The following is a 15,408-nucleotide window of genomic DNA, read 5'->3' as shown; positions in this document are numbered from 1 at the left end:
CAGGTGAAGGTCACAAAGTTGGTTTGTGTAATTTCTGTAAAGGCTTCATACCTTAGGCCATGTGAAATTAGGACTTGCACTTCAAGGCACTACTTTATGAACATGCCTTGTTCGTGGCCAAAACTGCAAGCTGAGAAGAATATGCCTTTTATCCAGTCTCCTTTATTGTGACTCTCCTTTACAGTGGTTTCTGCCTCTACAGCCCCTGGCTTTTTGGGCTGCTCTTAAAAGGTCTCTCTGGTAGATGTCTTCCTGGTAGAAGTTTCAGAATTGAAGGCTTCGGCTCAAGGGCCTTCTATATCAGTCCACTTTTTTGATCTTACAACTTCATCTTCTTGGCCTTATTCTCCCAAGATGAAATTGATCAGATTCACATTGATTGTGTGAAGATCTTCCACATTCTTTGGAAATGACTTCCATGCCTCCTTCTGGATGTACTTAATCACCATCTCAACTGGAAAAAAGTCAATTTCCACCCTTGTAGATTTGCTGCACATATTCTTTAGCCAGGAGGAGTGGAGATACGGTGGCTACAAGCAAGGGTGTATCCCCTTTGATTTAGGTGGCTACGGTGTCTCATGTGGAAATCCTAGAGTCTTCACCTAAAGAACATGATCTAGACCATTAAATATACAGGTTGATAGGCTCAGTGTGTTCAATCCATTCCTGTAGAGCCTCAGCACACTTACATCAACCATACATCCTTGCCACTGAGTCTGCCACCTAGGAAACAGTCTTTTTTGCCACCATCATTATGTTTCAGTTCTGCTGATTTAGAAGAATACCTTCTTGGTGGCAATTGCAACTTTCAGGCAGGCAGGGGAGTGTAAGCAGTTCAGAGTAGTCCAGCCATAACTGTGATTTCAACAGGATAAGATAATTTTTAGGCCAGACATCTCCTCCCTCTCTCTCAGATGATATTCAAGTTCACTTTATTACGGTCAGTGACCAGTTCTAGAGAAGAGGGACATAGTCTCATACAAGCATATCAGAGTTAAGGGTTAAGAGATTTAAAACTTTAAAATAAATGTATCATTGTTTAATGTTGACATTAAAATAATTAACTTAAGAATCTAAGCTAAAAACCACATACAGGATTATATTAAAACCCAACACAATTTATGGAATTAAAGGGAAGGGAATCTGAAGGGAGGAAATAGGGGTGCTCTCGTGGCACGCGGAAAGGAAGTCCAGTCAATAGAGGAGGGAGCAACATCCAAACTATAATTAAAAGTCTGTAATCCCAATTTTCTGTTAGTATGAAGGCCTGGTTTGTACTAGCTTGTGCTCCAGATGATATTGATGTTTCACATCACTCAGGACACTGTTTTACCTGTGTTAATGCTCAAAGACTTTTTATCTGTTATTCTGTGAAGAGGAAAGTACTGTTTATATCTAAGTTTCCCTAAGTGGGTGGTTTCCATCATACATCTTGCTTATGAAGTTGCAAAGAAAGAACCACCACTTGTTGTGCATAGCTATTCCATAAGTCATGGTGATAGTGTCAGCCTTCCTAAAGGGAATTCCTTTGGAATATGTGTGTAGAGCAACTACACACTCTTGATCTTTATCACCCATTACAATTGGACACATTATCTAGGGAGGATGCTGCTTTGTATTTGTGTTTGCCTTGATACCCCTTCTTCTTGATCAATCACAGATATTATAAAGAAGAAGGACAGGTTGCATATCTGTAACTGTTGTTCTTTATGTGATCATCTGTGAACTCACACAACCATATCCATTCTCCTTTAATTGTATCTTGCCTTTGGCTCACTCTTGGGGTGTCCATGTAGCGTAGGATATATGTAAGAAGGTCATATAGTTGCTCTGAGGTTGGCCAGGACTACTACTAAAATCTTATGTAAGACTCTGGAGTGATTCACTGTGCAAGTGCAGATACCCCATCTGTATGAGTTCACAGCTGATCACTTAAAGAACTACAGTTACAGTTATGCATTATCCTTTGCTACTCATTTTAGTACTATCATCCTATCTGCTGTATTTCAACTGTCATCTAAATCTAACCAAAAAAGTTTAAATAGCAATGATCAGCTGTCATCTTCTCTAGTGTAGGAGTTGTAGCATAACATAATTCTTTGAAAGAAAAAGCCAGCTTCATAATGCAATGCATTCTTTCTCTTTTCCATCTTGTGTTATATAAAGCAGTAATGAGTCTTGTGACTTTCACTATCCCTCTGGAAAATGTTACAATAAAAGCCAGACTTCTAGGGCATGTTTGGTATATCTTGAATTAAACTAAATGTATGTTGTCTCTTTTTAGGTGACAGAAGGTGAAAGAACAAAAACATCAAAAAGCTGGCGTCATCCGTTAAGTAAACCTCCTGCCAGGTCTCCTATGACACTAGTTAAACAGCAGGCAATAAGTGATGAAGGTGAGCATCTTTTTAAAAATCTCCTCAAATAATACATCTTTCAGTCAGCACAGTTACATCTGCATATACTTTAACTGTTCCACAGTGTTGAAAACGCACGGATATTTGACTGGGTGCCAAAACTTCAACTGCTGCAGAATGAGCTGCATTAAAAGCTTTTAGCGTGTTTCCTGAATACGCGATGTGTTTTTTTGGGTACTTTCCCACCCCTCTTTTCTCTTAAATCCTACTAAACGCATTAGAAGGGACTTGTAAGAAGTTCAGAACAGTATGAAGTCACTTAAATACTACAGGGAGGATGAAAGCTCATTTGGCAAGCAGATAGTCTTTGTTGGATTTCTCAGCAATTAGCTTTGGCACAGAACATTACACTTTATTGTATGAAGGCAAGTAGAGCTAAACAGGGCACCCCTAGGTCTTCAGAACAAACAGAGGACCAATTTGCCATTTTGTTCCTCTGTATATATCCAAGAGGATCTTTGCTTGATCCAAGGAAAGAGAAGCAGAAGGAAAATAACTGCGAACACCTGCACAAGAGCTTATGCAAGAGTTTGCACAGTGTTGACAACAAGTAGAGCCTCTCACTGTTCTCATGATTCTGTCTCTGGAAATGGTAAAACATGTTTGGGTGTTGGACATCTTTTCCAAATGTAGTAAATGCCTTTTGTGCATAGAATCACACCTTTGGATTTTGGGCATTGTTGTGAGCAGTGGCAGTAAGGTTATGAGCATGCTTGCTGTCATCTTCGAATGTTATGTGCAAGTTGAGTAATGAACATGAAAGAAAATAGATGCATTGTTTTTCCTGCCCAGCTTGGCTCTGAAAAGCATCCCCATTGTGTGCATTAAAAATGTAGGCAGGTATGTTTTCACATGGGAATACAGTGGGCAGGTAGAACAATCTGAGAATTATATGAAAAAGTATGCAAAAAGAAACACACTGTTTTTATACTGTCAAATTCATAATTTTGAATTAGTGTTTCCAAATCTTGCTTTTTCATTATATAACCTAATAGTATGATTAGTATCAATTGGAAACATTATTACAGCTTTTCAGTACTTTCACTGTACTTATAAGTTATGTGTAATTACATTTTTGAATAAGAGGGCAGAACAAATTTACATTGATATTAATAATGATTTTACAAATACAGCATTTTGCCATTTACTTTTTTGCAGCTTTCCTCCTTTTACTTGCTTTCCTTCTGCTTGTGTTGAATATAATTTCTATACTGAATTAAATTTCTTTAAAAACAGCAAAACACTGATTTTTAAAGTAATTATATTTAGCATAGAAATATATTTGAAAATAGAGCAGCTTAGAGTATTTAAACAAAAAACATGTATACGTTTTCTTCTTTTCTTTTCAACCTCTCTCATGCAGTAGGATAAATCATTAAAAACTTGCATTGTGTGAGGTGTGGGCTCATTCTGACTCAATGAAAACTTCAGTGTATTCTGAATTAGCTCGGTTTAGAGTTATGGTAAGGATATAATGTAGACTTTTTGTATTTCCAAATCTGCATAGGGATTGTACTATTCTTCCATGAAGGAGAACAGTGCTTTCCCATGCAAAAAGCACATTATTGAAAATGAGAGCCATCATTTATATTGTTTCATCTTGGCATTGTATTATGGGTCATTAAAAACAACAAAATTATATTAACTGGGACAAAAACATATGTCTGTTGCAGAAAGCAGTACATTTGTTGGGACCTTCTTTTCTTTGCCATTTTAAAAAATGTATATGCTGATTAGATGACATTTAGGGAAATTATACAGCCATATAATGTATACCTTATAGTTGTAGTTCAGTGTGGGTTTTGCAAAGAAAGAAGTTAGGAATTCAATTCTAAAGAAAGGTGGTAGTAATTACTCATTTGAATACAGTAGAGTCTCACTTATCCAACACTCGCTTATCCAACGTTCTGGATTATCCAACACATTTTTGTAGTCAATGTTTTCAATACATCGTGATATTTTGGTGCTAAATTCGTAAATACAGTAATTACTACATAGCATTACTGCATATTGAACTACCTTTTCTGTCAAATTTGTTGTATAACATGATGTTTTGATGTTTGATTTGTAAAATCATAACCTAATTTGATGTTTAATAGGCTTTTCCTTAAACCCTCCTTATTATCCAACATATTCACTTATCCAACGTTCTGCCGGCCCGTTTATGTTGGATAAGTGAGACTCTACTGTACGTATCCTACCTAAGTTCATGCATGATTTATGCATGGTTTATGGCTGTGGACATGCACAACTGTAAGAGAAATAGAAAATTTGCCGGTATTTACCTCCTGGTGGAAAGGAAGCAGAGAGGAGGCCAGCCAGACCTTCTGTGTAAAGGGGGTTCCACAGTCTGGGTGCAGCTATGTACCTTTGGAGGTGATAGGACCGAGGTTAAATCCACCTGATCATAAAGGTTCTCTGCATGGTGTACAGAACATTACAAATATAAAATAGAAATAGATAGACTGGACATGGCTCAGAATAAAAGCAAATAGAATCAGCAGCAAAAAAATAAAACATGACAGCCTGTAAAACCAAATTAATACTAGCAGTAAAATAGACTAGTAGTATGATATAAGGGCAATAAAACAGTTCTTAAAATGCATTTGGAAGTTGAAAAGTTTTTCTTTCTGTGCAAAAAAGGCTGTAATGTTGGTGCCAGGCAAGCGTCCATTCTACAGGAAAGGTGCCAGGAGTGAAAGGCATTTTCTTGTAGCTTCTGGCCCCATTTCAGTTGATGGAAGTACTGCAGATGGAGACTATGGGGAATAAGATACCTCAGTAAGGGAGAAGATGTTTCTTTAGATAAAATGTCTTCAGGTTATTCGGGGTTTTAAAGCCTGAAATAGGCACTTTTAATTGGGTCCAAAAATGGACTGGCAGCCCATATAAATGGCGAAATAATTTCATAGTGTGATCATATCATCTTATACCAATGAGTAGTGATTGAATTTTCCAGACCATTGCAGTTATTCAAAGAATAATCTCTTACTAACAGGGAATTTAGATTGATATCTGTCAAAGTTTGGAGAATGTGAGAACATAACAGACATTTCTAAAATGATGCGTGTTATAGGGGAAGTGGCTAGAGATAATTTTCCCTCCATCTTGGTTCTAGAACCTGGAGTCATCCCGTGAAGCTTTTCCGTCATATTCATGATTGAAAAAGGGAATTTTTTCACATAGTGTATATAGTTAATTTTAGAATTTGCTACAAAGATGTAAGGATGTCACTAGTTTAAAGCCTTGAAAGAGATAATTACAAATTCACAGAGTCAAATCCTATTGCTAGTCCGAACTAGAGTTGGTCTTTTGATTTATTGCTAAATCAGAATGTATGCAAAACCATTTGATTCAGGGAATCTGATCTAGCCAGGACTAACAATTGGGTTTAGCTCATAAAAGATAAGGACACAATGGCTATATACTGACCATATGCAATCTCCAAGTTCAGAGACAATATACCTCTGAAATCCAGTTACTAGGGAAAAACAGAGGGAGGACTACTTTTCTCATGTCTTGCCTTTAATTTTGTTACACATATCTTGTGAATCAACCTTCAAGGTGAAATTGTTTCTGCGGTATTTGCCGTCTATTTTCATTATTCTGCTTTCTTTCACTAGGATCTACTGGTATATTTGTATATAAATGAAATATTACAACTCTCTGCTTGTCTTATATTAAATACAAATATAAGCTCTGTACACTTGATCCTGTAATCTTTTGTGTGGAAGTATGATCCAAGTAACAATAAGACTGGGACATGTGATCTTTTTGGCCTTGTTATTCTATATTCATAGTGTTCTCTTAGCTGTTCACAAGATCGCTGAACACTGGGACACCTGCTGTGTCAAATTGTCCTGATCAAGAAAGTTCCTTCATTATTTTTCCTCTTCAGTTTTGTGAATAATTGAATAGATCTATATTGTTATGGGTTTTGAAGGGGGAGCCTGGCCTACAAATTCACTAACTACAGTACTTCAATTAGCTGTTAAGAATCTCTCTTCAAATTAGACACAGCTTAGAGCCATGATTTATATCTATGTAATATTTGCATGTCTTGAGGGTACAAGATTGAGTGGGTTTCAGAATGTTCCAGTAATTTACACAAAAAGGCTATATTAACATTAGAATCCATCTGGTAAAGTAATTAAAAGATTTAAATATGGGAGGGATACGTGAAATTGCTGCATTTTTAATTAGAGATTATACAGTTTTGTGACTAGGGATGGCTATTAACCTTGGTTACAGCTAAATAAAAAAGTCTGAAAATTATTATTACCAAGCTCATTTTGAGTTGTCCTTGTCAGAATATTGCCAGGTGCGAAGTACTGAAATAGGAAGTATTTTTGCAATGCATTCCCTCATGGTCATATAACTATTTCCAGCATATTAAATACTACACTACTATACTAGATATATTTGTCTTCTCATAGTCAGATTTGTTGTACTTGTCCATGGATACCTAATTGATTATGTTTAGCTGTCGAAGGGATAATTAACTGCAAATCAGATTATAAAGTTTTTGCCAATAGAAGCCATGGTTATTTCAAAGGCATAAAAGGACCATTCTGTGAAAATAGTGATAAGTTATTATTTCTTGCTAAAGTCTGAATAACATTGCCATCCGCCTTATCTAAGGAGTGTGTTCGTGTTTAGTTGTCCTTCCCAAAGTTTTGTATACTTTCTAGGGGTTATCAAGAAGAATTCCATTAAACTTGAAATGTTTACCTTGACAATTTTCCCCTGTGTCTTGATGAATGAAGCATTTCGTATGTGTAGCATTTTGTAAATGTATGATGCAGGCTTTAAAAATATGTATACGTGTATCTTTCTTTACATCTGACTTTTCACATGATGCTTGTAGTAATGAGAGTTCTTTAGCTCAAAGTAAAAAAAAGAAAACAAAAAAATATTGTGTACCTTTCAAATTGAAAAAAAAAATGACAACATACACTAATGGTACTCAGTGGTGCCCCTTGTATATGGCCCACAACATTTGTAACCTGCAAAACAAATTTACTAACTTACTGGCATCTGCTAGAAAGACATGGAGCTCTGTTCTTGCAACAGCCCCATTGCATATTTATGTTGCACATGGAGGAGAGGGCTCACTTAGATTCTGGCCATAGAAAAAGGTCAAAGCAATCTATTTCTTCTTTGATATTTTGCTCACCCACCATGGTTGCCATGACAATATTTTTGGCTTATTGCTATCAGACTTGGGGCTAAATACAAGGCAGAAATTATATAGTCAGGTATGTTGATATAAATATTATAATTAAATAAACAAATCAGAAATATTTAGTAATTTGATTTGTGGTGATGCCTGCTCGTTGCTTGAAGAAATTGATCTACAACATCTACAATATTCTAAATTGGGTTTGTTTGTGTTCTAATGCAGCAGATTTAAAACCCCTTTACTGAAATTCCATCCTCATGTATCTCCATAGAACATATTTTTGTGCCGAGTATTTTGGCTTAAAATGTAGAGCAGTGGCTGATGAAGACAATTGACACAGAGGTTCTTTTGTTTTGTTTTTTAAGAAAGGAGATAATATTTTATGAGACTTAAGGAAGCAATTAAAATGTGTTACAATTAATAATAACTTTAAAACATTTTTGAAAGTGTTATTCATTTAATTTCAGTCAATTATGGCAAAGTGTAAAATGTGCCAGTTATTTTTTTCAAAAGGACACTGCACAATATTGAAATTTTAGCAGAGACTGTATCCAAGAATATCTTCACCCAGCTAAAGGAAGTTCTTCAATTGGAAGGATTTTTTTGAGCCACTGGCTCCATACTGGCCCCAGAGCAACCATGATGACAGCCAGATACAATTGGCTGCAGAAATTTCATTGGCATCTTGACCAGTTGTTCTCAACCTGTGGGTCCCCAGGTGTTTTGGCTTACAACTCCCATAAATCCCAGCCAGTTTACTAGCTGTTAGGATTTCTGGGAGTTGAAGGCCAAAACATCTGGGGACCTACAGGTTGAGAACCACTGATCTAGACAGTCTAGCAGGACCGAGACCATAACAGACCTGTTGGTCCATCGCCTCATCCTCTGTGTCACTGCTAGTCATGGAGCTCCATGTAACAGCCTGTGGGCTCATGTTCTGTCTGTGATGTCATACAGGGTGTCTGCACGACCAGCAAAGAAGATGTAGATCAACCCCCTTTTCTTGCAGGTTGCGCAGCATCCCATTTTGACATTGGCAGATGCAACCATGACAGTCAGGCATTTGGACCGAGATAAACCATTCCACTGAGATAAATTTTGTTGATGCCACGGGGAATGCCTTGCAACAGCAGCTTCCCATTGAGACAGCTATTCTCTGTGCTCACTTTCCATGTCACAGTAAGTGGAGGCCAAGCAAAGCTGACAGGACTGTTTCCTCAAAACACCAGGAGTGCTTTGATAGAATATCTCTTCAAACTCAGGCAGTAATAGGTCCAAATGGGTAGTTTATCTTGCCTTTCTCCTAAAAGTAGGGCTTTAGTGAGGGAATGGCCAAGCAAATTTGGTTTACAAGCTACAAGGATGTAGCCACACAGTGTTATTTAAAATAATTAATAACTGTCTTTGGGGATGTTTGCTGATCTCCTACAAAATTAACCTGGCAATATTTTGTCATTTATTACTAGGATCCTAGAGTCTATGCTATACTGTGTGCTTTAAAGCAGAAAGGAAGACACACCTGAAAGCTGGCTATTTTAAACATGCTGAAATACAAGAAAAGCTTGAGAGATACACAGGCAAGCAAGCAGCATAAGTCAGGCAATTGTCTATGCTATGATTGATTAAAAATCATTAAAAGAATGTGGTTGTAATGTTTAGTTAATTAATTGGTTAATTTAATTAGTTAAAACATTTTGATTGACTAAAATTGTGATTGGTAAAAGCTGTTTTAATGGAACCGTTCCTTCCTGCATGACTTGGGTGGGGAGAGCCTTTCCTTTGAGGAGGATGCCTGATGTGATATACAGTCCCACTTCCATCCAAAGATTCTGTATCCATGGATTCAATCATTCATACCTTGAAAATAAATTACAAAAAAACATTGATTTAACTATTCACATATATAAAAGTCAAAGTATGTATGTATATATATTTGTTAGTACTATAAAGGCTGCTACATGTAGCATGGCTTGATGGATCTGGACCAAACTTTGCACACATATCCTCCATTACCCAACTTAAAATAATGGAGGGGCTTCAAGGAAAAAAAACACCCTTTGGGGCAATGGTCCGCAAAAGTTAAAAAAAACCACGACAGTATATACTGTATTTCATTGATTCTAAGACAAAAATAAGATCAGCAGCTAAAGTTGAGAGCAAGAGGAAAGCCAGCTGTCTTGGCCAACCCCTGGAAAGCATTCCCAACCCACACCCGATGCTGTCTCTTCCTCCTCCCAAACCCTGCACCTTCCTTTTGTGTTGCTGCTGCCATCTTCCGCTGCTGATCTGGGACTGCTACCTTTGCCCTGGTTTGTTTTGAAAGGAGAGGATTGTAAGGCAGTTGCGGCTAAGAGAGTGCAGGAGGCACATGGTCCCTCTTCCTCTCCCACCCTGTCCTGCATGCTGCCATCAGGAGTGGAGACCAGCATTTAAGAATTTATTTAAAATGGAATTGTTTTCACCTTTCTCTGAGGCCGAGAGTGCGTCTCAAGGTTGGGAGAATGTGACTCAGTGAAGAAAATGATTTCTAATAACTAGCTTACGTACCTGGCATTGCCAAAATATGCATTTTGTAATGGCATTCATTAGAAATATTCAAGTGTTAGTTTTACACTTTTAAGGTTTGTTCCATTACAAAATATATACCTGGGCAACACTAGGTACTTAAGCTAGTATTATATAAGCAACATAATTTAACTATGGCATTGCATTTAATGGAACTTGAGCATCCTTAAGTTTTGCATGGAACAAAACCCAAGTAGATGTGTATTTAATTTATTTTTTTAATTTAGCACTGTTTTTTTCTTTTATGCAAATTTTTGTAGATTTAATAATGAACCAAATGAATTCACTAAAACCTCATGTAATTCATCAAATAAATTATATTTTAATTATGTGATAACCCTTCTAAATACTGTGATGTAGGGGTATTGGCTGCATGCTGCATGACATCACATTTGCTAGATGGAAACTCTTACAGTGGCAGTTTCCAGATTGGCACTCCCTAGCCACAGAACAGTGGGTCCTCGCCATAATTCAGCACAATTCCAAGATAGAATATGATTATCTACCCCCAGAAAGAATGTACCACATCATTTCTCTCTTTGCATTAGAAGATTGAAAGAAACTGTACAATTTCACCTGCCATTGGAGTAAGGAACCTGGATTTCAGTAAGGCCTTCGACAAAGTCCCCCACGACCTTCTGGCAAACAAACTAGTAAAATGTGGGCTAGACAAAACTACGGTTAGGTGGATCTGTAATTGGCTAAGCGAACGAACCCAAAGGGTGCTCACCAATGCGTCGTCTTCATCATGGAAAGAAGTGACAAGTGGAGTGCCGCAGGGCTCCGTCCTGGGCCCGGTTCTGTTCAACATCTTTATTAACGACTTAGATGAAGGGTTAGAAGGCACGATCATCAAGTTTGCAGACGACACAAAACTGGGAGGGATAGCTAACACTCCAGAAGACAGGAGCAGAATTCAAAACGATCTTGACAGACTAGAGAGATGGGCCAAAACTAACAAAATGAAGTTCAACAGGGACAAATGCAAGATACTTCACTTCGGCAGAAAAAATGGAAATCAAAGATACAGAATGGGGGACGCCTGGCTTGACAGCAGTGTGTGCGAAAAAGACCTTGGAGTCCTCGTGGACAACAAGTTAAACATGAGCCAACAATGTGATGCGGCTGCTAAAAAAGCCAATGGGATTCTGGCCTGCATCAATAGGGGAATAGCGTCTAGATCCAGGGAAGTTATGCTCCCCCTCTATTCTGCCTTGGTCAGACCACACCTGGAATACTGTGTCCAATTTTGGGCACCACAGTTGAAGGGAGATGTTGACAAGCTGGAAAGCGTCCAGAGGAGGGCGACTAAAATGATTAAGGGTCTGGAGAACAAGCCCTATGAGGAGCGGCTTAAAGAGCTGGGCATGTTTAGCCTGCAGAAGAGAAGGCTGAGAGGAGACATGATAGCCATGTACAAATATGTGAAGGGAAGTCATAGGGAAGAGGGAGCAAGCTTGTTTTCTGCTGCCCTGCAGACTATGACACAGAACAATGGCTTCAAACTACAGGAAAGGAGATTCCACCTGAACATCAGGAAGAACTTCCTCACTGTGAGAGCTGTTCGACAGTGGAACTCTCTCCCCGGGGCTGTGGTGGAGGCTCCTTCCTTGGAGGCTTTTAAGCAGAGGCTGGATGGCCATCTGTCGGGGGTGCTTTGAATGCGATTTCCTGCTTCTTAGCAGGGGGTTGGACTAGATGGCCCATGTGGTCTCTTCCAACTCTACTATTCTATGATTCTATGATTCTATGATAGGAGGAAGTTTTTATTTCCAGCATTCCATTGTTCTCAAACAAGAATATGATCTTCAAATGGTCTTGCATTTGAAAGATATCAGCAGTTTCATCACCATGATAGTTTTATCACACTAATCTTAACCAACACCCTTCTATTATAGTGGAGGCTACTGCATATAAGCATATAATCATAAAATCATAGAATCACAGAGTTGGAAGAGACCACATGGACCATCCAGTTCAATCAAAGAACACAGCGTGGACAGAAATTGTAGTAAAAAAACCAACCCAAAAATCTGGGTAAACTTATCCACAGGTCAATATGAGTACTGTGCCTTAATACTTATCAAGAAAAAAACCACCCCCTTCTCTTAGTAGAGTGGCAAAAGGCAAGATCTTAGTCCATCCCAGGAGAATCTAAAAGAAGTACCAACTCTCTGTGCTCTCTCCTCCATGGGACCGCTTCTGGCCTGTCTGAAAGGAAATGCCAGTGATGGGCAGGGGCATCTGGTTTCCCTGAGATGGCATTAGTGCTTTCCCTCTCTGAGGAATGACCTCGACTTATCCACAGGAATATCAAAATCCATTTTTTGGCTCCAAAACCTGCCCTTCAACTTATACATGAAGTTGACTTATATATGAGTATATATGGTAGTTTGCCATGGTAGATTTTAAAATGTCTATTTTCATGTGACCATCTATCCCTGACATAGAAAAATTCTCCTTTTCACATAGAGGAAAAACTTGTTCCAATTCTAAGTGCCGCCCTTTGGACTTCTGACAGCCACTTGAACGTTTTGAGTTGTAATTACGATTGTGGCGGCAGCACTTCAACAACAAAAGATTGTCATGGGCCACTTAGTGACCTGCTTCAGCCTCATATGTTCTGAAAGCTTCCTGTTTCCCATAGATTCTGTATCAGCCCAAACAAATTGTACCTCATTTCTCCTCAAGGTTCTATTTATAGAGGCTTGCCTATTTTCCTTCTAGCTATGGCAGTTTTCCCAGCAGACAAGGCTTTACGGATCCCCCTCTCACCGGTGAGGTAAACATTGTAATACTGTATAAACCCAAACATTTCTACATCTTCTGAGCTTGGTTGCAGAGGGATAGGAGTTTTATATCTCACTCTATATTGTGTGTTTGCATTGATGGTTTCTTCACTAATATTGACCAGGGGTGCTGATTTTCTTGTCCTGAACAGAAAAGTGTGGGAAAATGATATACTGTCACAATTTTATTTTACATTTTGTGTTTTCCCCCTAATTCATTTCCATAAAAATGGGGGTTTTTATATAAAGAAAACATTGTATTTTAAACAAAAGAACTGTTTCCTGTGCAAAAACTCTGGGTGTTGTACAGTTTTTTTTTTACAAATATTCTGAATATTTGAAAAAATATTACAAAGGCACAAAAACCTTGGTAATTTTGTCTAGTGCAAAGAAAAGATTTGAACTTGGAATAAGAATGCATTGAGCAAAATGAGTGTCCATGCTACTGATTCAACAAAGGTTGCTTGAATTTTTGTTTGACTCTGTCAGAGTGAGTTTGGTTGATGAGCACTTCTAGTTTTATAGAAAACACATCTTGCATACGTGTGTGACTAATTGTTTTATTACAGAGGTTTGCCAGATGGGTGGTGAAAAATATCTGCTTGGCTAAATTGTCCTTATCTGAGCAAACTCATATTTGTTCCTCTATTACCTTCTAAAAGGTCTCAATTCTCATTTGGCCCTATTGTATGGACATACCAGAGCAAATTTTTTGCATGTGACTTCCTGCCTGTGTTTTGTGGTCAGCATGCTAGCTAGGTGAGGAACTGTGGTGACATTGAAGAATAGCTTGCTTACTTATAACTTCTTTGAGTAGTTCATTCTCAACCTGCCCTACACATTGGTGGGTTCCGTTTTCCAATGGCTCATCTAATTAAGGAAAGAAATGGAAACATATTCAAAGGTAGTTAGGTTGGCCATGCTGCAAAACAAAATCCAACATACACAAAGGAGTGATGCCTTTACTGGACAACAAAAAGGCGCAAAATACATTATGCATGCTTTTCAAGTTCCACTGGCTTCGTTGGGCAGAAAACATTAAAAATCATATGGGAGAAGAAAAGTGTCAATGGTAGAATGACAGACCTACTTTTTGAGTGATATGTTGCTTTTATTGTAGTTCATTTTGTTTAGAGGCATCCCAATGTAGGCCTGTTGGTCATGTAGGAACTGAGCCTTTGTTACCTTTCTTCTCCCAATGAAGAAGTCAATGGAGCTTTGAACACTTGCATGATGTATTAAGGAAAGATCTCTGCAAGTATGCATATAAAGAGGATGGGTTACTTCCATAAATCTCTAAATTCTAAAACATCCAAAGTTGTGGTCTCAGCAGGAGCATACCCACATGTATGAATACACAGATGGCCATTTATTTGAATAACTACAACTGCAGATAATCTGTTGTGTTGTTGAGGGGTATCATGGCCAGAATCACAGGGTTGTTGTGTGTTTTCTGGGCTTTATAGCCATGTTCCAGAAGTATTCTCTCCTGACGTTTTGCCCACATTTATGGTAGACATCCTCAGAGGATGCCTGTCATAGATGTCAGCGAAACATCAGGAGAGAATACTTCTGGAACATGGTCATACAGCCCAGAAAACACACAACAACCCAATCTATCTGTTCTTTCTCCAGCTTCTACCCCTTGCTCAATATATTGTTTATACTACATTTCATAGTGGTAAGAAATTACTTTTGATTGTTTAAAGAGGCCAATTGTTATTTCAATAGCTTTTTTAAAATGTAATAACTCTGTATATCCATGGCTGTGTCCTGTTATGTAATTTTTGGTCAACTGAACCGGAAGCACATTAGCTGCCATTATTATGATAACCCTTGTTGTTGTTGCTGCTGCTGCTGCTGCTGCTGCTGCTGCTGTTGCTATTATAATTATATTTATCTCTGGCCTTTCTCTGAAATTTTAATGGCAGATTATTATTTGAAGAACAATACATTAAAAAGTGGGCACTGAAGTTGCACATATTATCTTCTTTAGAGATGTAGTATTGTAAGTAATCTTGTTCATGTTAGGTTTCTGTTTTAACCCATCACTATGTTAGTCAAATGTTTTATGTTTTATGAAAGTGATTGCTTTTTCACATTTTTTTTTTAAAAAACACCTAATGAAGGTGTGTTTGGCACAGAATGAACACTTCGGCCATATTTCTCCTTCACCATTTAGGCCCTATTATGATTTAACTTTCCTTTGTGGCTAAATTCTCCAGCAATTTTAGGTTTGTTCTGCTTTGCATGCCAATTGCCTAATCAATATATCCTGTTTGAGTTTTGATCACCACCAGCAAATAATCTTTTTCTATCATCCTCTTCTGCCTTTGTAGCTGATGCATAAACATACATTATGATTATATTGATAGGTTTTCCATGAAGTCTTGCCTATGTTATTCAGTCTGACTTTATACAAGCCTTGCTACTTTTGTTATGTCTCAGTTCACAC

At 38.0% G+C, this 15,408-nt stretch overlaps 1 protein-coding gene and 1 long non-coding RNA gene across 6 annotated transcripts in view; both read left to right on the top strand.

Annotated features, from left to right (window-relative positions):
- Positions 1-15,408, top strand: part of kdm4c (lysine demethylase 4C) — a 398,176-nt gene that overhangs the window by 180,080 nt on the left and 202,688 nt on the right. For all 5 annotated transcript variants that reach the window (XM_062971935.1, XM_062971934.1, XM_062971936.1 and 2 more), the window contains one exon: positions 2,285-2,396. In XM_062971935.1, coding sequence (XP_062828005.1) covers positions 2,285-2,396 — 112 coding nt within the window. The remainder of the gene's footprint in view (positions 1-2,284; positions 2,397-15,408) is intronic.
- On the top strand, positions 2,404-13,649 carry LOC134296601 (uncharacterized). Its single transcript, XR_010003396.1, has 2 exons — positions 2,404-8,778; positions 9,066-13,649. It is a non-coding gene; the product is annotated as an uncharacterized LOC134296601 (long non-coding RNA).

This window comes from Anolis carolinensis, chromosome 2 (genome assembly GCF_035594765.1).
Source record: "Anolis carolinensis isolate JA03-04 chromosome 2, rAnoCar3.1.pri, whole genome shotgun sequence".
In the NCBI taxonomy this organism is placed as follows: domain Eukaryota; kingdom Metazoa; phylum Chordata; class Lepidosauria; order Squamata; family Dactyloidae; genus Anolis; species Anolis carolinensis.
This window is presented reverse-complemented; position numbering and strand designations above follow the sequence as displayed.